The sequence below is a fragment of the Dendropsophus ebraccatus genome, chromosome 15 (genome assembly GCF_027789765.1).
Source record: "Dendropsophus ebraccatus isolate aDenEbr1 chromosome 15, aDenEbr1.pat, whole genome shotgun sequence".
Lineage (NCBI taxonomy): Eukaryota > Metazoa > Chordata > Amphibia > Anura > Hylidae > Dendropsophus > Dendropsophus ebraccatus.
The window spans coordinates 12,727,878-12,754,525 of NC_091468.1; the positions used below are offsets into that span (position 1 = coordinate 12,727,878).

The 26,648-nt window shown below is 42.9% G+C and overlaps 1 protein-coding gene across 3 annotated transcripts in view; it reads right to left on the minus strand.

Annotated features, from left to right (window-relative positions):
- RPS6KC1 (ribosomal protein S6 kinase C1) overlaps positions 1-26,648 on the minus strand; it is a 111,286-nt gene that overhangs the window by 864 nt on the left and 83,774 nt on the right. For all 3 annotated transcript variants that reach the window (XM_069954747.1, XM_069954746.1, XM_069954745.1), the window contains 5 exons: positions 24,895-26,406; positions 24,532-24,621; positions 8,406-8,488; positions 4,727-4,822; positions 1-196 (listed from right to left, as the gene is read on the minus strand). The exon at positions 1-196 is cut by the window's left edge and continues 864 nt beyond it. In XM_069954747.1, the coding sequence (XP_069810848.1) occupies positions 86-196; positions 4,727-4,822; positions 8,406-8,488; positions 24,532-24,621; positions 24,895-26,406 (1,892 nt within the window). In that variant the 3' untranslated portion in view covers positions 1-85. The remainder of the gene's footprint in view (positions 197-4,726; positions 4,823-8,405; positions 8,489-24,531; positions 24,622-24,894; positions 26,407-26,648) is intronic.

A 26,648-nucleotide genomic window follows, 5' to 3' on the forward strand; every position in this document is an offset into this window, starting at 1 on the left:
AGATCTGGACGGCCGGTCCTGGTCTCCTCACTGCAGGGCATACAGTATAAGAAGCCGCTCTCCAGAAGTCTGTACACATCTAGACTCATCTGCTGAAGTCCTCCCAGTCCACTCCATTAAAGAAGGGATGAGACCTGATGTCCTCCACCCCGGCCACCCCCGCCCCAAGACGCTCCACAGGGTTATACTGCAGCAGCTGGAAGACAAAGAGAGAAAGATCATTAATAAAGAGATAATAATCCAATATAATAAGATAGGGGGGAGGGGAGAGAATCTAATATCTATCTATTATCTATCCCTTCATGCAATGGTTAGTAATATTCTGTGTATCTATTTATCTAGTAACAAAAGGGATAGATAGATAGATAGATAGATAGATAGATAGATAGATAGATAGATAGATAGATAGATAGATAGACAGACAGATAATGGAATATAGATAGATAGATAAATAGATAGATAGATAAGAGATAGATAGATAGATAGGTAGGAGATAGATAGATAGATAGATAGATAGATAGATAGATAGATAGATAGATAGATAGGAGATAGATAGATAGATAGATAGATAGATAGATAGATAGATAGAGATATGGGGGTATGACTATAGGACTGTAGGGGCTTTAGGACTGGAGGATGCCGTACACCTCCTGGCCATCCAGACATTCCCCCTGGACGTCTGCGACAATTGTAGATGGAAAAGGAAGAGCGGTGGGGATCTCGCAGCCATCACTGGAGCCTTTCCCCTTCCTGCTGAAGACTTCCTGACAACACTGAATGCCGCTTCCTCGGGTAAACATCAGGCGGTGATCCGGCATGTCCCGGGTGGGCACTTGTGAGGGTGTTATGAGGTGCAATGAAGTGGCGGGGTCACGGCGGGTCAGGAGGTTAATGTGAGGGTCGGCCTTCCTTGGGTTTATTACTTCTGGTCCTCCAGCGCAGGTGGCTCTCAAGGATCCTCCACAGACACATTGTACGGCTGCTGACCCCCGCGTTGAGGTCTCCATAGACCTCATATGAAAGAGGAGGACCCAGACACAAGACTGGGGCAAGAAACAACAACTTATCACCTGACCCCTGGGTCTGCTGCACTGAAGCACAAGCCGCTACCGCCATACAGCCATGGAAGGGTATACAAAGAGTATACAAAGCCATAGGACATAACACACTAATAAGAGCATGTGGAATCTCAAGCCTTACCACTCTTTGTTACTACTTTATTGTGTAATCTTTTCTTTATTCTGTCTGCTTTATGGGGAAAACTGTAGCCAGTTATAGATAATAAATTTAAAAAAAAAACAAAAAAAAAAAAAAAAACAGTTGAGTTGTCTTACAATCCTAAAAAAAATGGACATATTAAGCAATATAGGAGTAAGTGTTAAAGGGGTTATCCAGGAGTAGATAAAGCACAGCTACTTTCTAGCAAAAAAGCACACCCCCTGTCCTCAGGCTGTGTGTGGTATTACAATTCAGGTTCATTCATTACAATGGAACTGAGCTGCAAAACTCACGCCCAAACTGAGGACAAGAGAGGTGCTGTTTCTGGGTGGGTTCACACTACGGAATTCTCGCGGATAAACTCCGCGGAATTCCGTCGGCTGTCCGCGCACGCGTAGTGTGAACCCACCCTCTGGAAGAAAGCGGCCATGTTTTTTGAAGCCATGATAATCCCTTTAAAGTCAGCCAAACCTGCCAATTTCAGCAGGATAGGCTGACCATCTACAGCAGAAGGTGTCAAACTCAGGCCCTCCAACTGTTGTAAGACTACAATTCCCCTCATGCCTGGACAGCCAATGCACACCTGTGATCTACAGTATATGAGAGGCTGCCTGACTCTACCCTGATAAAGAGGCAGGGGAAGAAACTTGTCAGGCATGTTGAAAAGCACATGATAGAATAAAGCCCCTAATACGCAGGGCGACAGAGAGGAGCTGTCAGCACTCGTTTGCTACTCTTTTGAGCGGGTGAATACAGGGGGGGCCATGGGGAGCTGCCCGGATGATCGCTTGATCGCCCGGGCAGCCCATAGCAGATAGCAGTGGTCTGCTGCTACCACTCCTGTTCCACAGAGCGACGGCAGCAGATCGCTGCTATATTAGTCGTTTGTCTTTCAGCCAACATTGTTCACGCTGATCGTTGCCTTCTAATACGGCCGATAATCGTTTTGTGTAATAGGGCCTTAACGTTAGCTGGAGGTGAGCATGATGAAATCTATCTACAATGAAGTCATCTAAGAATCAGTGAGATCTACCGACCACGTATACGTATCTAGGGCTAAAGACTCTCATGGAGAATGAGGGGAACAAAGGGTCGGCATGTTAAAATCCAGATAGAACAGTAACGTTGGCCACCTTCGGCAGGGTCGTCTGAACATCTCAGGTGTATGGGCACCTATTTATACCTCCTAGATGAACATTCAGGGGACAAAAGGGTTGAGCATGTAGAATTTCAACACTGCTCTGGGGGAGATAAGCCTCTGCCATAGGTGTCTGGAATGGCTTTCTCCCTTTTACCTATTCAGAATACATGCACATTCATCAAAGCTGAGCATGCATATTGTATGTGTGAGGGTATTGGAGGAGTTTGCTTTCTTTTTTGTCTTAACAACCTCATATAACATCTATATACCTCAATCAGAACTAAGTTGTTGAAGTTAAAATACCCCTTTTAAGTGTAACCGTCATTTAAAATATTTTTTTTCAAAAAAGTGCAAGTGATTTTAAGAAACTCTGTAATAGGTTTTATTGGGCAAAAAAAGCCTCTTTCTGTTCTCAAAAAGCTGTTTCCCAACCTCCCCCCCCCCCCACTTCGTATCTGTGCATTATTAGGTAAAGTCGTCTTCATTACAGGGGAGTAAAGTAAAGATGGGTTTGCTGAATCCATTATAACCTATGGAGGGGGGAGGGGCCGAGGGGGATGAGTGAGCAAGAAGAGGAGAGAAGCAGCTGTACAGTTTGGAGACTGTCTAGGCACAAATGTTGGATTCAGAGGTCAGAAAGGTCAGTGCTGGTCTGAGAACTTGGTGAGAGAAGATTACAGGATGTTGTGCTGTGCAGGGCTGCCTTTTCTTCTCTCTGTGCTCACTCATCCCCCTTGGCCTCTCCCCTCTCTATAGACCATAACGGACACAGAAATCCTGCTTCTTTTGAAGTGAAAGGGGGAGGTAGGAAACAGCTTTTTGAGTACAGAAGGAAACTCTATTGGTTAATAAAACCTAATACAGAGTTTCTTAAAGGAGACCTGTCACCCCGGCTGTGAAGCCTGCCTGACCCCCCCGGTGGAGCCCCTTATACTTACCCCTTCCTCAAGGTCCTGGACCCCGTCCTGTTGCCGAGAAATACCCGTGCGCGCGCTCACCAGAGATGAGTCCAACGCCCATAGAGACTTCAAAAGGGGGATAAGTATTAGAGGCTCCACCGGGGGGGTCAGGCAGGCTTCACCCTGGCAGCTGGGGTGACAGGTCCCCTTTAATATCACTTGTACTATTGATAGTTACTGACATTTATATGACAGCTCCACTTTAAGCATCCCTTCACTTTGATGGTGGTCGGAGCCCCAGCTTACAGACATCTACAGAAATCCCTTGAAGAAACATAAAAGTGAACTGTCCCTTTATGAGCATGCCTTATTATATACTGTAGTATCTCCTGCATGTGTTATACAGTCACCCAAACCTGGCATCGTAACCGATAAGCCGCACAGCAAGGACCTCCCTTCATAGGAAGACAACGCTCATTGCTTCTGAAGCGTAATTTCTGTAAAAGTCAAAAAAAGCACCTTCCATAATTGCCCTTCTAGTAGACGCCGCTGTGCTACCTCCTGCCCGGTGATCCCGGGGGAGCCGCTGTCCTTGGATCTCCCTTAGAACAGAACGCGGGGGTCTCAGATGTGATGTGCAAAGAGGAGGATGTATTTTGACAAGTGTGAGGCAGACAAAATGAGACAAGGCTGCCATCAGAGAGAATTTGTAAAACACAGATGTCTGAAATGATCCCATTTCTAATAGGGGAACGAACGCAGATCATCAGAATCCCCCCACCCCCGGCGCTCAGCTACCGAGCCAAAAACCTGCTCTAGGCAGCGCAGAGCAGGAAAGCAGAGGGAATTCTTTGCACTTGTTTCCCTCTTTCCGGCGCCAGCCCCTGTCAAGATGTAGAAGCCAGCGAGCCAAGATCAGGAGCAAATTGCTGACTCCGGTTAAAGGCACCTGAAATGGCGGCTGCGTCTTCAGAAGTTGGGTGTCAGGCGGGCCCCGGCGTTTGACAACATTAGCCTTTTTTAATATTTCATCAGTCAGCCGACGCATTTCACTGGGGGCGGGAAGAATCTCCAAACCAGCTGTTCAAAAAGTAAGCAAAGCCGGGGAAACGCTTATCAAATCCAATTGTTTGATTCGCCGACGTCAATTGTTCATTTGATGCCGGATTCAAAATAAACAGCGGCCTGTGCGGAATAGTGAGCCGGGGGCGGTGGGGGGCAGAGCGCCTTTAAATGTGACAGTCTGAGAGGAGACTGTAATGTGCCGTCTATATAGGAATCTCAAGATGGGGAATTACTGCAAGAACTCTGTCTATGTATGGAGTGGACAGTGCAGGGGCTATGAGCTCCACACTATACACTATGCGGCCCTCAGAGGAGGGGATCAGGGAGACTGCAGCCTGCTCAGTGCTATCTATATATCTGTATACTGTCCATACCCCCCCATATCCCATCCTACAACCATCACCTGCTGTAATAGTGAGCGCGCCTCTTTGGACACATATTCCGGCAGGATGAGCGATGTGTGGGTGCCGATCCCAGCTGGGTGACAATCTACCAGAGCCTGCAAGGGACAAACAAAGACAGATACTCACAAAGATAGGATGTAAAAAAGAGTATGTTATTATCTAGTAATCTTTCTTTCTATCTACAGTATCTATCTATCTATTATCTCCTATCTATCTATCTATCTATCTATCTATCTATCTATCTATCTATCTATCTATTATCTCCTATCTATCTATCTATCTATCTATCTATCTATCTATCTATCTTATCTTATCTTATCTATCTATCTCCTATCTATCTATCTATTATCTATCTCCTATCTATCTATCTATCTATCTATCTATCTATCTATCTATCTATCTATCGCTCTATCTATCTCCTATCTATCTATCTTCTATCTATCTATCTATCTATCTATCTATCTCCTATCTATCTTCTATCTATCTATCTATCTATCTATCTAATATCTATCTATCTATCTATCTATCTATCTCCTATCTATCTATCTCCTATCTATCTATCTATCTATCTCCTATCTATCTATCTATCTATCTATCTATCTATCTAATATCTATCTATCTAACATCTATCTATCCTATCTATCAGCAGAATGGAGTGCACTCTCAGGAAGAAATGATGGAGTGCCTGCACTGAGGACTGGAATCACGTCCCCTCTTCAAATACAAAATCAGACTTAGCGGCACCTCCGTATAGTGTAAACTTCGTGGTTTATTTCATATCAAGAAAGGTCTCGTGATGAGACAGAAACGTTGCAGCACTTGTTTGAACTTTTTTGATATGAAATAAACTATGAAGTTTACACTATACGGAGGTGCCGCTAAGTCTGATTTTGTATCTATCTATCTATCTCCTATCTATCTATCTATCTATCTCCTACCTATCTATCTATCTATCTCCTATCTATCTATCTATCTATCTATCTATCTATCTATCTATCTACTATCTATCTATCTATCTATCTCCTATCTATCTATCTATCTATCTCCTACCTATCTATCTATCTATCTATGTATCATCTATCTATCTATCTATCTATCTACTATCTATCTATCTATGTTATCTATCTATCTATCTTATCTATCTCCTATCTATCTATCTATCTATCTATCTCCTATCTATCTATCTATCTCCTATCTATCTATCTATCTATCTATCTATCTCCTATCTATCTATCTATGTTATCTATCTATCTATCTTATCTATCTCCTATCCATTATCTTCCGCTACAGTTTCCCGGCAATCCATTATACACTGTTGTATACCTCCATAGATCTCTCCTTTGGTACATGATACATGATAATAATATAATTGCCAGTGATGACATTAACCCCTTACTGCCTGGCTGCAGCTTCTCTCCTCCCTGTATACGTAACTGTAGGTAATGCCATAGACACGTGTCCACATACATGTACAGCCGGGCCAGAACAACAATGTGCACAAAAATAGAAAACTGAAGCTGTAAGCATCATAAATCTGATAACCTTAACTTTCATCTTCCGTCCCTATATATTAAGTGGTAACCCAGAATAGCAGGGAAGCTGCTGGTACAGCTGAAATCTGAAGGGTGTAACATAAGACACTTCCTATGCAATATTCTGCTGCTTTACAAGCATTATTATTTAACCATGTGCGTCGGAGCCACGTCCATTATAAGTGTATGGAATATTCTCCCATAGTGTGTGTACGGAATATTATCCCATAGTATGTGTATGGAATATTCTCCCATAGTATGTGTATGGAATATTCTCCCATAGTATGTGTAGGGAATATTCTCCCATAGTATGTGTATGGAATATTCTCCCATAGTATGTGTATGGAATATTCTCCCATAGTATGTGTAGGGAATATTCTCCTATAATATGTGTATGGAATATTCTCCTATAATATGTGTATGGAATATTCTCCCATAGTATATGTATGGAATATTCTCCCATAGTGTGTGTATGGAATATTCTCCTATAATATGTGTACAGAATATTCTCCCATAGTATGTGTAGGGAATATTCTCCTATAATATGTGTATGGAATATTCTCCTATAATATGTGTATGGAATATTCTCCTATAATATGTGTATGGAATATTCTCCCATAGTATATGTATGGAATATTCTCCCATAGTGTGTGTATGGAATATTCTCCTATAATATGTGTACAGAATATTCTCCCATAGTATGTGTAGGGAATATTCTCCTATAATATGTGTATGGAATATTCTCCTATAATATGTGTATGGAATATTCTCCTATAATATGTGTATGGAATATTCTCCCATAGTATATGTATGGAATATTCTCCCATAGTGTGTGTATGGAATATTCTCCTATAATATGTGTATGGAATATTCTCCCATAGTATGTGTAGGGAATATTCTCCCATAGTATGTGTATGGAATATTCTCCCATAGTATGTGTAGGGAATATTCTCCCATAGTATGTGTACAGAATATTCTCCTATAATATGTGTATGGAATATTCTCCCATAGTATGTGTATGGAATATTCTCCCATAGTATGTGTATGGAATATTCTCCCATAGTATGTGTATGGAATATTCTCCTATAATATGTGTATGGAATATTCTCCCATAGTATGTGTATGGAATATTCTCCTATAATATGTGTATGGAATATTCTCCCATAGTATGTGTATGGAATATTCTCCCATAGTATGTGTATGGAATATTCTCCTATAATATGTGTATGGAATATTCATAGTATGTGTATGGAATATTCTCCCATAGTATGTGTATGGAATAATCTCCCATAGTATGTGTATGGAATATTCATAGCATGTGTATGGAATATTCTCCTATAATATGTGTATGGAATATTCTCCCATAGTATGTGTATGGAATATTCTCCTATAATATGTGTATGGAATATTCTCCCATAGTATGTGTAGGGAATATTCTCCCATAGTATGTGTATGGAATATTCCCCCATAATAGCATACTGTAAAGGGTGGATCATCACATCAACTACTACTGCAACTATAAGGTACAGAGTTAATGCACTAGTTTTCACACAGTTTTTGACTCCTCTTAAAGGGGTACTCATGTAAAAAAGTGTCTTTCATCAACTGGTTTCAGAAAGTTATATAGATTAGTAATTTACTTCTACTTCCAGTAGTTATCAGCTGCTGCATGTCCTGCAGAAAGTGGTGTTTTCTTCCCAGTCTGACACAGTGCTCTCTGCTGCAATCTCTGTCCATGTCAGGAACTGTCCAGAGCAGCAGCAAATCCCCATAGAAAACCTCCTAACATGGACAGAGGTGGCAGCAAAGTGTGTCAGACTGGGAAGAATACACCACTTCCTGCAGGGCATACAGCGGCTGATAAGTACTGGAAGTGGGGGTCCCCAGTCAGGCCATCATAAAACCAGTTAATACCCTTTAAGTTGAATGGTGAATGAGTAAAGTTGGTACAGTACAATAACATGGCTGCCGTCTTCTATAGAGAGCCACACTTGTCCATGGGTTGTGTCCAGTATGGCAAATCATCCCCATTTAAGTGGCCTATGGCCACGTATGGCGCTGTTTCTGAAAGACAGCTATTACGTTATACGTTATTTCTTTAATAATTCCCTCCAATCAGTCCTCTACAATGAAGCCTGGCACATACCTTCCTGGTGAGAAGCTCATAGAGAAGGGCACCAAGGCTCCACCAATCACAGGCCTCCGTCTCCTCTGCGATACTTCCAATCTCTGAAAATGACAATTGCATGAAGATTAAAGTAAGGAGGAACAATCACTGCGGCACTTAAAGGGGAAACTCTATGGGCCCCAAGAGGGTTTCTACTCGGATTTCCTACAAGGAGTACAGCATCATTGTTTACAATGTCAAGGCTACTGTAGCTCAGCTGCTGGTCACTGTGTAGTGGCTGGATATGGTTACTGTAGCTCAGCTGCTGGTCACTGTGTAGTGGCTGGATATGGTTACTGTAGCTCAGCTGCTGGTCACTGTGTAGTGGCCGGAGCTGGTTACTGTAGCTCAGCTGCCATTCACTGTGTAGTGGCTGGATATGGTTACTGTAACTCAGCTGCCATTCACTGTGTAGTGGCCGGAGCTGGTTACTATAACTCAGCTGCCATTCACTGTGTAGTGGCCGGAGCTGGTTACTATAGCTCAGCTGCTGGTCACTGTGTAGTGGCCGGAGCTGGTTACTGTAGCTCAGCTGCCATTTACTGTGTAGTGGCTGGAGCTGGTTACTGTAACTCAGCTGCCATTTACTGTGTAGTGGCCGGAGCTGGTTACTGTAACTCAGCTGCCATTTACTGTGTAGTGGCCGGAGCTGGTTACTGTAACTCAGCTGCCATTTACTGTGTAGTGGCCGGAGCTGGTTACTGTAACTCAGCTGCCATTTACTGTGTAGTGGCCGGAGCTGGTTACTGTAACTCAGCTGCCATTCAATGTGTAGTGGCCGGAGCTGGTTACTGTAGCTCAGCTGCTGGTCACTGTGTAGTGGCTGGATATGGTTACTGTAGCTCAGCTGCTGGTCACTGTGTAGTGGCCGGAGCTGGTTACTATAGCTCAGCTGCTGGTCACTGTGTAGTGGCTGGATATGGTTACTGTAGCTCAGCTGCTGGTCACTGTGTAGTGGCCGGAGCTGGTTACTGTAGCTCAGCTGCTGGTCACTGTGTAGTGGCCGGAGCTGGTTACTGTGGCTCAGCTGCTGGTCACTGTGTAGTGGCTGGATATGGTTACTGTAGCTCAGCTGCTGGTCACTGTGTAGTGGCTGGATATGGTTACTGTAACTCAGCTGCCATTCACTGTGTAGTGGCCGGAGCTGGTTACTGTAGCTCAGCTGCTGGTCACTGTGTAGTGGCTGGATATGGTTACTGTAGCTCAGCTGCTGGTCACTGTGTAGTGGCCGGAGCTGGTTACTGTAGCTCAGCTGCTGGTCACTGTGTAGTGGCCGGAGCTGGTTACTGTAGCTCAGCTGCTGTTCCTCCAAAAACAGCACTGGGGTTGTATCTGATATTACAGTTCGGTTACACTGAAGTGCATAGGGATGACTTGTAAAACCACACACAACCTGAGGACAGGGGTGGCGCTGTTTTTGCAAGAAAGTGGCTATGCTTTTTCTAATCCTGGATATCCACTCTGACAGATCTATCGCCACGTCTGTTCTCCCATGTTACATCCATGGTTTATACTACAGCGCAGAGTTGTCTGTGGTTCCTACTTTTCATCCTCAAATCTGAAAATTTTAATACTTTACAGAAATCCTGGATTCCAGGCGTTTCAGCTGGATGTTTGTCTATTAATGTTTCACAAGTGCCGGCTCCACTGATCAAGGACACATCTAGTAGCAATGACCTGAGACTTCTGATATAAGACTGGCAGGGAGGCTCCAGGACACGGCGCCACTGACTACTGATGTCTTCAGGTTCTATGTACATAAAGTGAATCACTGTACAAATGAAACCTTCCACAACTTTCCAATGTGCTTCATGTTTTACGGTCACTGAATGAGAATACCCGTACTATTCAATGGCGGAAAATCTGTACATTACTAGTCCCAGGGTAGACAATGCTCTGTGAGCTCTACAGCCTGGACGCCAGACCAACACATTGTACATAGCTAGTCCTGCTCTCTGCTGAGAAGTGATTCAATTGTATCCAACCTAGACAATGCTCTGTGAGCACACCACATCAGCAGCAGCTGCAAATACAGTATGGGTCCTATTACACGGAGCAATAATCGGCCGAATCGGCCCTATCAGGCCGATTATCGCTCCCTGTAATAAACACAACAATCAGCCGATGACAACAACCATCAGCCGATCATTGACATAGGTTTGGACCTATAATTGTCGGGCACCGACCATGCATCACTACGTATAATAGCGGTGCGCGGCCGGCAGCTGACAATATGCAAAGTGCAAACATTACCTATCCATGCTGCAGGGCTCCTCTAGCGGTCTGCTTCTCCCTGGGTCCGGTGTGCTCCAGCTTCAGAGCGGCCTGTTTCAGCTGACAGGCCGCTCAGCCAATCACTGGCCACTGCAGTCCCGGCCTGTGATTGGCTGAGTGGCCTGTCAGCTGAGACAGGCCGCTCTGAAGCTGGAGCACGCCGGACCCGATGAGAAGCAGACCGCTAGAGGAGCCCTGCAGCATGGATAGGTAATGTATAAAGTTTAAGCAAGGGCTGCAAGGACATCGTTACCGTTGTCCATGCAGCCCTTGGTGAACGATTATCGGGCCGCGTAATAGGCCCAGTAAACGAGCGCTGATCTAGCAGATCGGAGCTCGTTTACAGTTATTATTGGGCCCCCATTGGCCCGTGTAATACTACACTAATGGTCCTTTCACACGGAACGATTTATAGTTCGAATTTGCACAATAACGTTCGAATTCGAACGATAATCGTACGGGTAAACGCAGATCGCATAACGATTTTTCCGTACGATGTATCGTTTTGTCTAAATGCTGATCGTCATAAAAAATAAATCGTTCATTCAAAATCGTTAATCGTGCGATCAGGCGAATTATCGCTCTGTGTAAAAGTACCATAAGTCTTTGGTAGTTTCCTGCAATATCCATCTGAGTACAAAACCTTGTCTAGACTACAGGATATAGGACTGGCTATGTACAATGTACCAGTCTGGTGTCCAGGCTGTAGAGCTCACAGAGCATTGTCTAGACTTGATACAATTGTATCACTACTCAGCTTAGAGCAGGACTAGCTATGTACAATGTATCAGGCTGTAGAGCTCACAGAGCATTGTCTACACTGGATACTGTATCTCAGCTGAGGGCAAGACTAGATATGTGTTTGCAGCTCAGCCCGGCCTCCATGACACTTGAGCTTGGAAGGAAAACATGATTTTACAACTTTGCAGCCATCAGCTCACTGGTGTATTTGTCTTATCTCCCTGTTATAAAGCTTAGGCTGCATTCACACGTTCCGTGAAATTGTGAGCACTGACACATTTTTAGACCATTGCTTTGTATGGGCCTATTCACATACTCAGTATTTTCACGGACCTCCAGTCTGTTCTGCTTAAAAATAGGATTAGTCATAGCTGGGAACGGAAGCACAGAACGGAATTTCTCTAAAGAAATCAATGAAATCCTTGTTTTTCACGGATGTACATGAATGTGATGTAATCGACGCGATTTAAAATGCTTTAAAACAGATCCGTGAAAAACACGGACACGGATGCAAAACGGATGACAAAATGGACGGTTTTGCACGGATCATAGAGGTAGCTAGCGGAGCACAGTCATGGAGCACAATCAGGGCCCTATTACACCAAGAGATTATCGGCTGCATTTGGGCGATTACCGGCCATTCTGGTTTGGTGTAATAGATCACGTTAAGAGGCAACGATTAGCCGACATTGTGCACGATCATTGTCTTTTAACATGTTGAATCAAAATAATAAAAGGTAGAGATGGTCTGCTCCCCGTCACCCTGTATAATAGGACCGCTGCTCTCTTCAATGGACAACATCCATTAGGGAGGGCCTAATCCATGTAATTGCATCAACAGCGAACGGGGAACAAGAAAGAAGCGAGCTGCAGCAATAGGTGTGTTCTCTCCAGTCTGACACAGTGCTCTCTGCTGCCACCTCTGTCCATGTCAGGAACTGTCCAGAGCAGGAGAGGATTTCTATGGGGATTTGCCGCTGCTCTGGACAGTTCCTGACATGGACAGATGTGGCAGCAGAGAGCACTGTGTCAGACTGGAGAGAATACACCACTTCCTGCAGGACATACAGCTGCTGATAAGTACTGGAAGACTTGATGTTTTTAAATGGATGTAATTTACAAATCTGTATAACTTACTTATACCGGCTGATTTAAAAACATTTTTCCCTCCAGAGTCCCCCTTTAAAGCCTGATCCAGTCCCATGAAAAACACAAAAAAAAAAAATTGCCCTAATTTAATACACCTTCCCCTTTAAGGTGCTGATACCAGTGGTGGTAAATCCCCTCCATTACTCCATATTTTGCACTCTGACGGAAAATGGTCCCGTATTTATAGATCAGGTCAGATCCTGACCCTCCCGGCTCGTATAGGAACTTTTTCAACTTTCTGTCTGTTGTTTAAAGTCAAACCCTTCTGGAATTCTTTTTTCTTTTTCTTTTTTTTTGTCAGCAGAATGGCAAAAAAGTGAGAGCATGTGACCGTCAGATAAAAGATCTACCGCAATAATTAGAAAGTGGAGGGCAGGTGGATGATGTTTTGGAGAGAACTGAGAGATAAGAGGTCCCAGGGGGCGACGCGTTGTTTGAACAGAGGTGAATCATTTTCATCCGAAATTACTAATAAACTCCCCCCCCCCCCCCAAAATAAATAAATAAATAAATAAAGAAAACATCAAACCACTAATAATCTCTCATCTATTTATTTAGCGACCTCCAGGGCTGTCACCGGCCGCCCGTACCCATAGCCATGTCACATCAACGCGCTCCTGTTTGTGACTTTTTCATGTCTAAGGCGCAAACTGCTGGCACCTCCACAAAGCCGCTCGTTTCAAGCGGTGTCACCAGTTTTACGGACAGTGAATGATTTATAAGTTCTCCTCTCCCTCGTGGTTTTTTGGGAACAATAAAAAAAAATAAAAAAAAAAAACACAAAAAAATAAAGTTATCGTGGTTGGGCAGAATGATTTGGGTTGGATATTCATCAAAGTAAGTCTCAGGCAGGACTTTAAAGTGCCGGGGATGAAAAAAAAAAAAAAAAGTTTGGTTATGTGAGAGGCTATAGATTTCAGGATGAGCCTCGCCTTGAAACCCACCGGGGGATAACATGGGACTTCAAGCCCTTTGAATGATGTGGAATGGAGAGGATGAACTTCTGGTGACAACAACTCCGCCGGCTGACGCTCTTATTAGAAAGTGAAAAAACTTTCTTAGACAATGAGAACAGAAAGGGGAAAAAGTTGGTGAGTGAGTGCCACCTGCTGGGCAGCTCTGGGAGAGGCCAGACAGGATTATTTTTTTTTTCATATTTACAACATAGCTAAAAGATAGTAGGTGTTTCATAGTACGTCCACACAGATCCAGCCGACCTCAAGGGGGACCGACAGATAGCTTTCTACCATAGCAGAGTTCTTGGGCTTGTACTTTTATTGCTCTTCCATGTTTAAAATACACAAACGTACAGGGCAGGAGTCTAACCAACGCGTTTCAGATGCTCGTGGATTCTTCAGTAGTGGCTTAGTTCACACTGCAGATTATATCGCTCATATCTGCAAATATACTGTAAAAGCCTACGGAAATGCAAATATCTAGTTATCAGGAAGGGAGGCAGCCATGTCCTGTTCACTTGTATAGCGCTATTATGTGCATTTCCGCCATTTATTAGTAGCAATAATAGTCAGAATGGTGTTTCCAATTACAGATGTAGCAGAGCCAGATTTGTTACTTAAGGGTATGTTCACACTGAGTAAAACAGTGAGTCTCAGTGTGCCATAGCCCGTTTATGGGAGAACGCGCGCTCCTCTGCAGCCGTCGCTCTCCACTCAAAGAAGCGGCATGTCACTTCTTTGAGCGGAGAGTGGCAGCAGCGGAGGAGCGCACGCCCCTCTCATTCACTCACATCAGGACATGGAGCACGGCGGGATTCCTTCCGATCTTTGTCCGATTTTTGCTCAGTGTGAACATACCCTAGGACTCTGAGGTTATGCTGCGTTTACACGGAACAATTATCATTTGAATTTTCGCGATAACGTTCGCATTTGAGCGATAATCGACTCATGTAAAAACAGCGAACGATCAAGCGACAAGTGAAAAATCGTCATTCGCTAAAAATTCGCAGATCGCTTTGTGTAAACGGTCTTTCGAAGATTCACCCTATGTGTGACATGGGCTTAAGCGATCTTAAAAACCATCGCAATAACGATTTTTCTAACAAATTTTCTAAAGATTTATTCGTCTAAACGCTGGTCGTTAAGAAAACCAAATTGTTGCTTCAAAATGTTAAACAATCGATTGGGCGAATTATCGCTCAGTGTAAACGGACCATTAGATTCCTGAATTAAAGGGGCTGTCTACCAATAATAATCCCCCCACCCACAGGACAGGTGAGATATGTATGACTGCTGGGAGTCAGACACCCAGGACCCCCCCAAATGTTCACAAGAATGTGGTTCCTGTTCGCTATATAAGCAAAAATGTTGTTGTGCGTCCACACTGCTGTTCTATTCATGGTTCCATAGGCCAGGGATGGGGAACCTTCAGCCCCCCAGCTGTTGTAAAACTACAATTCCTATCATACCTGGACAGCTGAGTACTCGGCTCTATCCCCATAGCAGTGAGTGGAGCTACAATGTGTGACAGACAGGGACTTTGGACCCCCACTCATTACCTGCAGGGTCCTAGTGATCAGGCCCCCAGTGATTGTTTATTCAATATTCTTTGGATAAAGGAATAAATATTGTTGGTGGGGACAATCCCTTTAAGATACTCATGTAGGTTTACCTGTGGGTCCTACATAACACGTTATATCACAGTGATAATCTTTACCCAATGACAAACTGACCTCCGCTGATCTATGGGCTCTGACCTCTGAACACTATCTCATGGGTTATTACTAGAACTGATCTTCTATAGGTTGTATATACATTGTATTACTGCACTAATCCTGTTACAGTCCAGAGCAGCATTCATAATTCTGCAAGCTTCAGAGCTGAAACCTCTCAATTCTTACTGACTCGGGGTGTGTATAGTGGTCTCTTATAAGCTTCAGTGACCTCAGTCTACAATATTTTTACGGAGATAGTTAACATATAATGCCGCAGAGAGCACAGTTCTATGGCAGGTGTGATTGGCTAGAAAATCCAACCAGGGACCCTGGGCACTGTACTATGAAAACTAAGGTGGCTATCATGTAGCGCCTCTCTACAACACAGTGTGGTATTACCTGTTCTTTACGTTTGCCAGGAATGTCTGTTTCTTAGGACACTAGGTTATTTTTCTGGTACTCATCTCACCCATTCCCCACTGCTGCCGCTGCTCTGACACTCAGTGGTCCTTGCTGACTTCCTATTGTGCAGACAGGAAGTGACTGGAGACACCTGCTCAGCCAATCACAGACTGAGGGGGGATCACTGCTGCCGCCAGTAACTAAATGGGCATTTCCAACCATTATCTACGTTGTCAAGATGTGAACAGAAAGTAGAAATCTGCAAGGACCCGCACGTGTCAGAACAGCAGTAGCGGAGAAAGTCTACTTCTTTGACCCATTGTATTAAGGAGATTTGGAAAGAATTATTAGATTTCTTTAGCGTTATGGTCTTAGGTTACAATGAGTTCCACTTACGATAGTCTTCCAAGAATCAATCAATACGGCCACCCGGCAATAAGACAGTCTGTGCCTTAAATTCTGCGCTGATATGAATGGAAGTCTATGCTGAATGGACGGGGGAGGAATACTGTATGATGGGATAACTAGTAGACAGATGGAAAGCCACCGGTGTAGACTGGTGGATCTCATCTGTAAGGACAAGCCCCTGTGGCATACGGCCATCTGGCTCCTTGTCAGTCCTCCTCTGCTGTACTCATCAGGCGTGTATACATGGAGAGGCCTATACTGACTACACTGTATATCCATATGAATCCTCTGCTATCTACACAAAAGTCAGGAAAATAAAATTTTATAAAAAAAATAAAAATGGTTGATTGTCGGGTGCATACTAATAAGTATAATCCAGGGATCATACATAGCACAATGCATAATGTATGGAGGGAACGTCAGAAATGGATCGATAACAAGAATCAAATATTTAATAAAGGATCTTATGGTAGATGTTCGGCTCGTGTTATATCTTCTATCAGAGGAATACGGGATGATATTTCCTGCTGTATACATCCGACCTATTTCACTGTAAAGACAACGCCATGTGTCACCCATTCACATCCACTGTATGGGAAAAAAAAAAAAAAACCATAGACCACACTGTGTATGTCGGGTTCCCCACCCCTCAAGATATTTCTGTATAGGGCTGGGTACACACTACGTTTTTGCAAAAAAAAGGATGGAAAAATAGATCCATTCCATTATAAAAAACGGATCAAAACACATCTGTTTTTTTTTTTTTTTTTGCGTACACAAAAATAAGGTCAAGTACGTTTTTGTGTGCGATAAAAAAAACGAATGTGTTTTGATCCTTTTTTGGAAGTCGGATCAAAATGGATGCACACAAAATTGCATCCATTTTTCCATCCTTTTTTTTTTGCAAAAACAGTGTGAACCCAGTCTAAGAAAACAACGTAGTCTGTGCTGCTTTTGGCTGCGCTCACACTATACTTATTACTATACTACACTTAGGGGTTGTGAATGCAGACAGTTTTGCAATATACTCACTTTTTTCTATGGTTAAATCAATGTTATACATGCGGCCAAACTGTGCTCCATGCTTCCTCATGAAGGTTGTCATCTGCAGAGAGCAATTACCTTAGGCTAATTCTATTATCAGCTCTGCAGCTTACCAGGAGACAATGCTCTTTCTTATGTAACAATTCAGTCAGTATAATGTCACTGTGGGGTTACAGAGGTTTAGGTGCTGTGTGACAGGAGAGCTGACCATACAATGCAAGCACCCCCAGGATTCTCTGAATGTGGGTACACAGTGTTGTACACATTTGCAGTAAAGATTTAAAGGTTTAGGAATGGCTGTCAATCAATACCAGGGCAAGTCTGTGAGTGGAAAGGTCTGGGACTTCCTGTGTTTGGTCTCTCTTTTTTTTTTAACAAAGAAAAGGGTGCACGGAGCACAGTTTGACAGGAAGGGAGACACCTAGTGGCCATATGTATAACAATTTAAACATAGAAACTAGAAGAAAAATATATAAGTATATTGTAGAACTGCTTGCAAACACAACCTTTTTGATTTCTTAAAAAAAAAAATTGCGAGTCTCTCTTTAACCCCTTAATCACCACCGATACACCTTTTTACAGTGGCTCAGCAGTCATTGCATATAAAGCGGGCTCAGGAGCTAAGCTTGCTCCATATGTGGCGGGTGCCTCTTACGGCTTGGCCCCTCTACATGCTACAATCAATAGCGATCCTTTCGCCTTTATTTGTCCTACAGCTATTGTACCATATTATGCGCCAGTTCAGACTGCGGAGAGGCTATATGAAGTGGTTTTTCAATTGGAAGTCCAAAAAGGTCATTCTTGGGCCACATTTATGTAAAGTTTTTGGCCACATATGGGAGCACACATATTATATATTCCTAAAAATATTACTATTGAAAGAGTAGTAGATGCTTGAAACGAACTTACAGCACATGTGGTAGTAAATCTACAGTAAGGGCCGTATAAATCGATCTAATGATCAGGTTAAGCGGGTGTCGATTAGATGGATCACTGTTTTCTTACCAACGGGACAGCACCGCGGCCAGTGATTGGCTGAGTGGCCACAGCGGCGGCTGTGGTGAGGAGGACACCAGGGGGCGTGGACAGGCAAGTACATTTATTATCTTCTATACCCAATCAGCTGTCGGCCGTGCATCGACTATAACACGGAGCAATGCACGTCCGGTAAACGATTATTTTTTTAAAGGCCATATTATATGGGCTGACTCTTACTGTAACTGAGCGGTTCCTTAATCATGTGATGCGATAGCGATGTCTGTGCAGCCCTTGGGCTAAAGAGAATGTACCGCTTACGTTAATTATTTTTCTTATCACCTGGACAGCCCCGGGGTGGAGATCCATTTTTTCAAAATGCCGCCCAGTTCCTGCCATCTGCGCCGGTTTCTGCATATACAAGTCGGGCCACACTATGCAGTGGGGGGTGAGCCCAGCGCCTCCAGTACACTGATATCCCCTCCCCTCGGTGATGCGGCTGCTTCAGAATCAAGTCTAACCGCGTCACCGAATGGAGGGGACATTGGTGTACTGGAGGCAACGGGCCCACCCCCGCTGCATTGAGCGGCCCAATTTGAATATGAAGAAACCAGTGCAGATGGCGGCGATTTGGAAAATGGTTCACACCACCGGGATCTCCGTGCTGGCACAGACCAGGTGGTTTTGGAAAAAAAAATTATTATTAAAAGTGGTACGTTTACTTTAAAGTAAATGTACCAGCGGTACATCGCTTTTCTGTTTTTACCATGAATAGACCGGCTCGGGGTTGCCATCTTTTGAATTCTGGCCCTTCTATGAGGTGGCTCCATTGACTCTAATGGAGCTGCTCCGTAGAGGGAGTTTCCTCCCACTGGGATCGGCCACCCCCAGTGCTTCACAACTGGCTGATGCTCGTTAATAAACCGATGCAGTGTGCAGTTCAGTTAAAAAAAATAAAATAAAGGGGACTGCGGCACCGCCATCCCGGTGCCGCCGCCAGTCTATTCACAAGCAGAAAAGTGATGGTACATTCACTTTAAGGCTTTGTTCACACACAGTATTTTTGCTTAGTATTTTTCAACCAAAACCGGGAGTGGATTGAAAACACAGAATGGCTATATTCATACACTGTTAAAATTAAGTGGATGGCCGCCATTTAACCCTTTAGTGACCAGCCTATTTTGGGCCTTATTGACCAAGCCATTTTTATATGTTTTTTCATTGCCGCCTTCCAAGAGTCGCACCGTTGTTTCATTTTTAGCCATATTAGGTCTTGTTTTTTGTAGAACAATGTATAGTTTTTATTGCCGCCATTTTTAGAGTCACAAAATCTATCAATTTTATTAACCCTTTTTTGGAGGGATATTAGAATTTTTTTAAAAAAAAATATTAAACATACAATATTCAGTGAGCAGTAAACGTAACATAATAAATGTATTCTTTGGGTCATTACAGTTACAGCTATACCAAATCAGAATTATTTTTTTTTTTATTTTCAACTATTACCACTTTGGCACAATAAAAACTATTAAAAAAAAACATCGCCACATTGAAAGATCCATAGAGCTTTTATCTTTCACGTGACAGAGCTGGTTTTGGGCAATTTTTTTGGGGAAACATGTATAGTTTTTAATGATACCAAGTTTTACAAATATATGACTTTTTGATCTCTTTTATGACGTTTTTTTTTCTTATGCGCACTGACAAAATACAGCAATTCTGGTGCGGTTTTATTCTTATTTTACAGCGTGCGCAGTGCGGTATAAATAATTACACAGTTTTATAGCTTGAGTCATTGCGGACATGGCGATACCAAACGTATAGGTTTTGTGTTTTTTAACTGTTTTAAATAATATGAGGGAAATAGAATGCATTTTTATTATTGGTGGAGAGTGTGGGGGGGATTTTTTATTTCTTTTTTTATACTTTTAGTATATACTAACCAGTGATCTGCTGATCACTGATACAATACACCGCTCCGGGTAGTGACAGGGGGATATCAGTTGTCATACTGACACAACTAATCTCCTGCGATGGCGGCGCTTGTGCGTGGCAGAGACTTCTGATAAATGTGCCATAAAATGACGTAGGTATCGGAATAAAGCCTGTTGGTGACCGCCGTGAAACGGCGCATTGCCGTTCACTAATGGGTAAATGACAAATAATTACGGTTATTTTAAAAAAACGGCCATTATTTTGAAATAACATCCGTTATTTGCCGTTAAATAGCGGCCATCCGCTCAAATTCAACAGTGTGTGAACATAGCCTTTCTGTGTCCCTAATCAACTATTGGTTTTGGTTAAAAAATACTGCGGAGATGGGTTCAGAGGTGTCAGCGGCGGCGGTGAGAGGGGAATCCCAGAAACAAGCCAAGAGGACACCGGGGGGCATGGATAAAACATCTTTATTATTTTTTACACCCAATCAGCCTTCGGCCACGCATCACCTAACACATAGGGAGATGCACGGACGGCAGCCGATGATTTTTTAATGTGTTGAAAGACAACGATCAGCCGATGATCGACTCCAGGGTGATATCTACCCGATTTAGCAGATAAATTTGTCAGTATAATGGGGCCCTAAGAGTATGTAATCCTGCCTGGGATATACACACATCTATCCTAAAATAAATTAGAAAGGAATAAATATAAGGGCGGACTAGATGGACCAGAGGGGTTTAAAAAAAAAAAAAAAGCTGACTGGTTGCTATGGGCAACTAGTCCACGTTTAAATAAACCTCCCCTTATCCCATTTCTGTGTGGGGTTCATGAACAGAGATTTGTCGGGTAGTGTTATAGTAAGAACGTCCTCTGTTGCCCATAGCAACCAATCATAGCTCAGCTTTTCAGAAATTAATGGCTTCTGGTAAAATTAAAGCTGAGCTGTGATTGGTTGCTATGGGCAAGAAGATAAAATACTAAATAAATAAAAAAAACTATTACAAATTTAGATCTCCCTCTACTTACTTACACCTTAAAGGGAATAATGTGTGGCCTAGATTTGTTGTTACTGATTAGATCCAAATAATGAAACATGTTCTTTCTCTCAGTTTTTTTATTGTAATGTTTTTAATTTAACACTTTAGTGCATCATTATGGGGGCAGCCATCTTGCCTAAACCTTTTTTTTGTGATGACACATTGCCTTCAAGGATAAGGGTACTCTGGCCATTTTTCACCTTTTTTTTTTTTAGACATAAGATAATAAATGATCCACACTGACCTAACACGCCCCAACTGCTCAGCCAATCACTGGCCGCTGTGCTCTCCCACTTCAATCAGTGATTGGCTGAGTGGGCTGTAACTGCCGAGCCGATTCAGTCTCGGAGGTATCAGCCACAGCGTTCACAGGAGGACCTGAAGATGTCACAGGAGGACCATCTTGTAAAACAAAATCTAATTCCACCATTGTGTTTCCTTTTTATTTTTATGTGTTAACAATGCGGTAAATTACATGATAACCTGACTCCATGAATCGGTAGGATCGGAGTGACAGAAATGTCATTGTTTTTATGTTTTCTACAGCAAATAATGGAGGACATAAAAGGAGAAGTCCGGCAAAAAATTTTATTATAATATTGTATTACCCCTCAAAAGTTATACAAATCCCCAATATACACTTATTACAGGAAATGCTTATAAAGTGCTTTTTCCCTGCACTTACTACTGCATCAAGGCTTCACTTCCTGGATAACATGGTGATGTCACTTCCTGGATAACATGGTGATGTCACTTCCTGGATAATATAGTGATGTCACTTCCTGGATAACATGGTAATACCAGGACCTGACTCCCAGAGCTGTGCGGGCTGTGGCTGCTGGAGAGGGTGATGGCAGAGGGATGCTCCAGTGCCCTGTGTCCCTAAGTGTCCCCCTGCCATCATCCTCTCCAGCAGCCACAGCCCGCACAGCTCTGGGAGTCGGGTCGTGACATCACCATGTTATCCAGGAAGTGACATCTCTATATTATCCAGGAAGTGACATCACTATGTTATCCAGGAAGTGAAGCCTTGATGCAGTAGTAAGTGCAGGGAAAAAGCACTTTATAAGCATTTCCTGTAATAAGTGTATATTGGGGATTTGTATAACTTTTGGGGGACAATACAATACTTCAACAAAAATTTCTTGTCCTTTAATTAAACCTTGTGCACAGGAACAGAAAAGCAGTTTCCCACAGCAGCCAATCAGATCCCAGCTTTAATTTTTTAACAGAAATCAAAAAAATGAAAGCTGGAATCTCATTGGTTGCTATCGGCAACTGCTCCACTGTATGATGTTTGATAAATCTCCCTTTATGTGTCTACTCTATAGTTTTCCGCTGGGACACCTGAGGTACAAGTATACTGCAATTTTAGTACCTTTGATTCCATTTGCTGGGATTTGTACAGTATGTTACGGTTACGGTGACACCAATTATGTATGATTCACATTATTTGTTTCACTATGATTTTTTTATTTCACTAAAATTTTTTCTTTTTAATCTCCGGTAAAGGGACAACCTAATAAAAAAAAGTCAGGAAGTTAGGGGGGTGCAGGAAATTAATAAACAAAGTAAACTTACCTATCCTCGTGCCCCATAGCGCTGCTCCAAGATCCCGCTGACAGCTGCCGATGACCTAAAGCTCTTCCAGCTTTAGGTCATCCCAGTAACTGATTGGCTGAGCGGTCAATCACTCAGCCTAGCTGTGACGTTGCAACTGGAAGACTTCTAGCGGCGGTCAGCAGGACTCGGGAGCGATGTGACAGAGACACGAGGATGGATGAGTTTACGCTGTTTATTATTTACCCGCACCCTATTGCTTTTCTTCCTTTTTTAAATTTGGTGGGACTTCTTATATAAATGTATGATCCTCTGACTGTTCATATAAGTCACTGAAATACTTCACTCCAATTTAAAGGGAATTTACTGACCTTCAGGTATGGTGTGATGTGTCACTATAACTTTGCAGTGTTTTTTGCATATTTGATTTCCCAGGGGGCATGACCATGATCAGGGGGCATGACCATGATCTAGAATACACTGACGTTGAGACACGTGATGGTGTCTCTACTGTGTTTTGGTTGATCTCCCTGAGGTCAACCAGCGTTCTTTTGCATGCACTTACTAGGCATTGCTCCCACTAGCCAGAATCCTACTCCACATTGATGAGGGGCAAATAACCCAAAACAGCTGTCTGTGGTTGGATAACTTGCTTGGGTGGGTTCCTAGATTGGAGACATTCCTTGGCTTGGTTGTTCCTTCCCGGAGGAAGGTCTGGCTAGCTCAAACGTCGAGACATGCGATGGGGTCTCTGCAGTGTTTTTTGCATATTTGATTTCCCAGGGGGCATTGTCCTAGAATACATTGACGTTGAAACACGTGATGGTGTCTCTGCGGTGTTTTGGTTGATCTCCCTGAGGTCAACCAGCGTCCTTTTCCATAGTAGACCTAGGGTACAATGTGGTGGCACCCTCCTTTTAGCTAACCACCAGGATGCTACAGTAAGCATTTGCTACGGTGGATAAACTGCTGGAATTGGAGTCAACTCAGATCATGGTCATTGGGGAGGAGTCAACTGTACAATACAATTATGTGCTGGGGTTTTTTTTTGTTTCTTTCGGTTGGCATTTCTCTCTATTGTCTAGGGTGGTTGGGGTTAGGGTGGGGGGAAGCGGAAAGTATTATTATCGTATTTGGTATCGTATTTGCCTCACTATATAGGTTATGGATTGTGTAGGTTTATATACATTTCTATATATTGTTTATGTATATATGCATTTGTTTTTATGCGGAAAGAATTTTTCTTTATGAAATGATAAAAAATTTAAATAAGATTACATTTTAAAAACTGTACATTAGAAGAGCCAACTGTAACTGACTGTGCGGGCTCTGCTCATGTCATCGCTATGATGGAGGACTCAGTGTGACTGTCTTACATTGGTCACCCATTCATTTCAATGGGCCCCATGTAACACTACCAGGAACTGCGCAAGAAGTGAGGGGCTGCCATAGCTTAGGTTGTATATTGCAGGTTCTAGCTACTAAACCAACAACAATCTGCCCGACAAACTTATCGTGAGATCTACTTTTTGCAAGAAATTTAATAAAACACCCCAAATTGTGAATTCTCCTTGCCCTTTAAAATCTAAGGTGTAAAATTAAGCCGTAAGAATATATTTTTTTACATTTTCATCAGCCACGAACATACATCTAGTTAACTTCTACATATCTTAATAGCGGGAATGACACGAAGCGACGTACAAAAAGACTATTTAACTTTCAAGAAGGCCTCAATTATTGGCCATATCTACCGTGTGACATGACAGGACAGGAATTAGTGTGAATTTCAGGCCATGCATTAACTTGCACGTCCAATAAAAGTATGTTACAAGAGCCGCGGGCGGAGGAAATGAAAGCTGCTAATCTACTTTTCAAGTGAAACGCTTGAGGTGATTGATCTAACCTGGGGCACAGTACATTCTTTCCACCGCATCGCTGTCACACGAATCTTCAACCTCCGTCCACCTGCTAAAATACGTTAGCTGAATGTGTCCTAAAAACAAAATGACAGGAGAAATCAAAACATGTTTCCCATCCATTTTCTGTACAAGTGAACTGTAATTACTCTCCTTTCTAGCTAAAAACAGTATCATTAAGAATAATGGCATCATTAAGTACTAGAAGCTATTACAGTGGGTGAATTTGCAGCACTGATAATGAAGCTGGAGACAGGAAATGAAGATACTAATTACAAGATAAAACGCCTACTCAGTTAATTGGAAGCAACATCGGAATAAAAAGAAATGCATTTGCAAAAGTTCCTGACCTCTATCATTCAATAAGATGTTGTTTGGGTTCAAATCCCGACACACGATTCCTTCCCGGTGTAGAGCGTCGAGGGCTACGACAATTTCAGCAGCCCATCTCCGAATGCAGGACTCGGGGATGAAGTAGTGCGAGGCCTCCGACAATTTTGCGTCCAGCTCTTGAAATATCTTATGTATCTCTCCGTCTTCCCGGAGATCTCTACGTCCAGCACAGACGTCATCCATGTCCTCGATTCTGATCTGAAAGGGCATCAGGTTGGTGGACAACTCTTTAGGAAGTCCAGGGTCAGAGGCTTCGGTTTGGTTGACCTTAGAAACATTTTCATGGTCTACTTGGGAAGAGTTGTGAGAAATGGAGGAAGAGGATGAATTGGCCAATGGAGGGTCCAATGGTTTTAGGCTGCAGAGGACATCTGAACCATTAGAACCAGTAGACTGTTGGTCAATGCTAATGGGTTGTAGCAAGATGGTTTGGGATGGGTGATGGGTCGAATGTTCTCCAACTACATGAAGGTCATCTGGCTGTTCAATTATTTTATCTAAGCTACTTTTTATTTGTAAGACATCTGGAGTTTCCAGCAGTTTGGAGTCTAAGATATCACTTTCTATGTAAACATTCTTCAAGCTTTGTTCACTATCTACTGGTTGAGCACCGGGCAAGTTTACCAACAGATCCGGCCTTCCTTCATCGATGCTGCTCACGTCATCAAGAGCAGCCTCTTTGAAGGAAACAACAGGGACGGAGTCATTAGATCCACGGCTCATAGTGTCATGAGTAGCTATACTTGGTTTATCTAGGCTTTGAGTCTCAGGGTCATCAGTTTCAGGGTCAACCTCGTCATCTTGGAAGACAGAAACGGTTTTGAACGTCTCTGGTTTAAGGCTACCAAAGTCCATCCCGAGCAAGTCACTAGCACTTTCCTTGCTGTCTATCCTAAAAAATTCCATTGGGCTATTCCTGGATTTGTTCAAGGCATCGGACATCTTTGTGTGTACCCCCAACTCCTGCTCCCCATGTTCACTTAATAGCTTAAACTCATCAAAGTTGAGCTCGGAACTGAATTTGTTTAAAGGGTCCGGAAGGGGCTTTTGCATCAAATCTAAGTCTTTGGTACTACCCCCTACTCCTAGTCTGAGCAAAGGGTCATCACTTAACGTTTCAGGCTCAATTTGTTCCTGTCCATATTCTTTGCACAGTGTTAAATAGCTTGTGGTACACTCCTCCTCTGAGCTGGAAGCCGAATCGGCCCACTTCAACGGACTTTCCCTTCCTTCTTCATCTTGAGTGCTGCTATCATCCTGAGAACTAAGGGTAAGGCTGCTATGTAGAGGCTGCACCGAAAGCCTGTTTCCACTACGGCTCGCTCTAGACTCCACGCTATTTCTTGGACAGGGAGCTAGGTTTTTCAGGAGATCTTCATTTGAGTGAGAACTTTTAGCCAGTGGGACATCGAAGCTTCCTTCTGTGCTCCTGCTTAAAAACTTACTTAAGTAGGACCATAATTTCCCACCTGCAATCAAAACAAAACACTGAAATTAAACATGATTACTCATATGCAAATAGCCGAGATTGCACATATGCCTTATTGCTAGCACAGTAATGAAAACGATCATTACACGCATACACTTAGTACCCCATTTAACAGTGTGGCGGCTTCATTTCCAGAATGTTTTATCCCGAGATTACATTTTAAAATTATACTGTTTGTATATATGAGGCATGAAAACCAAAACAAAAGTTGAATATATAACA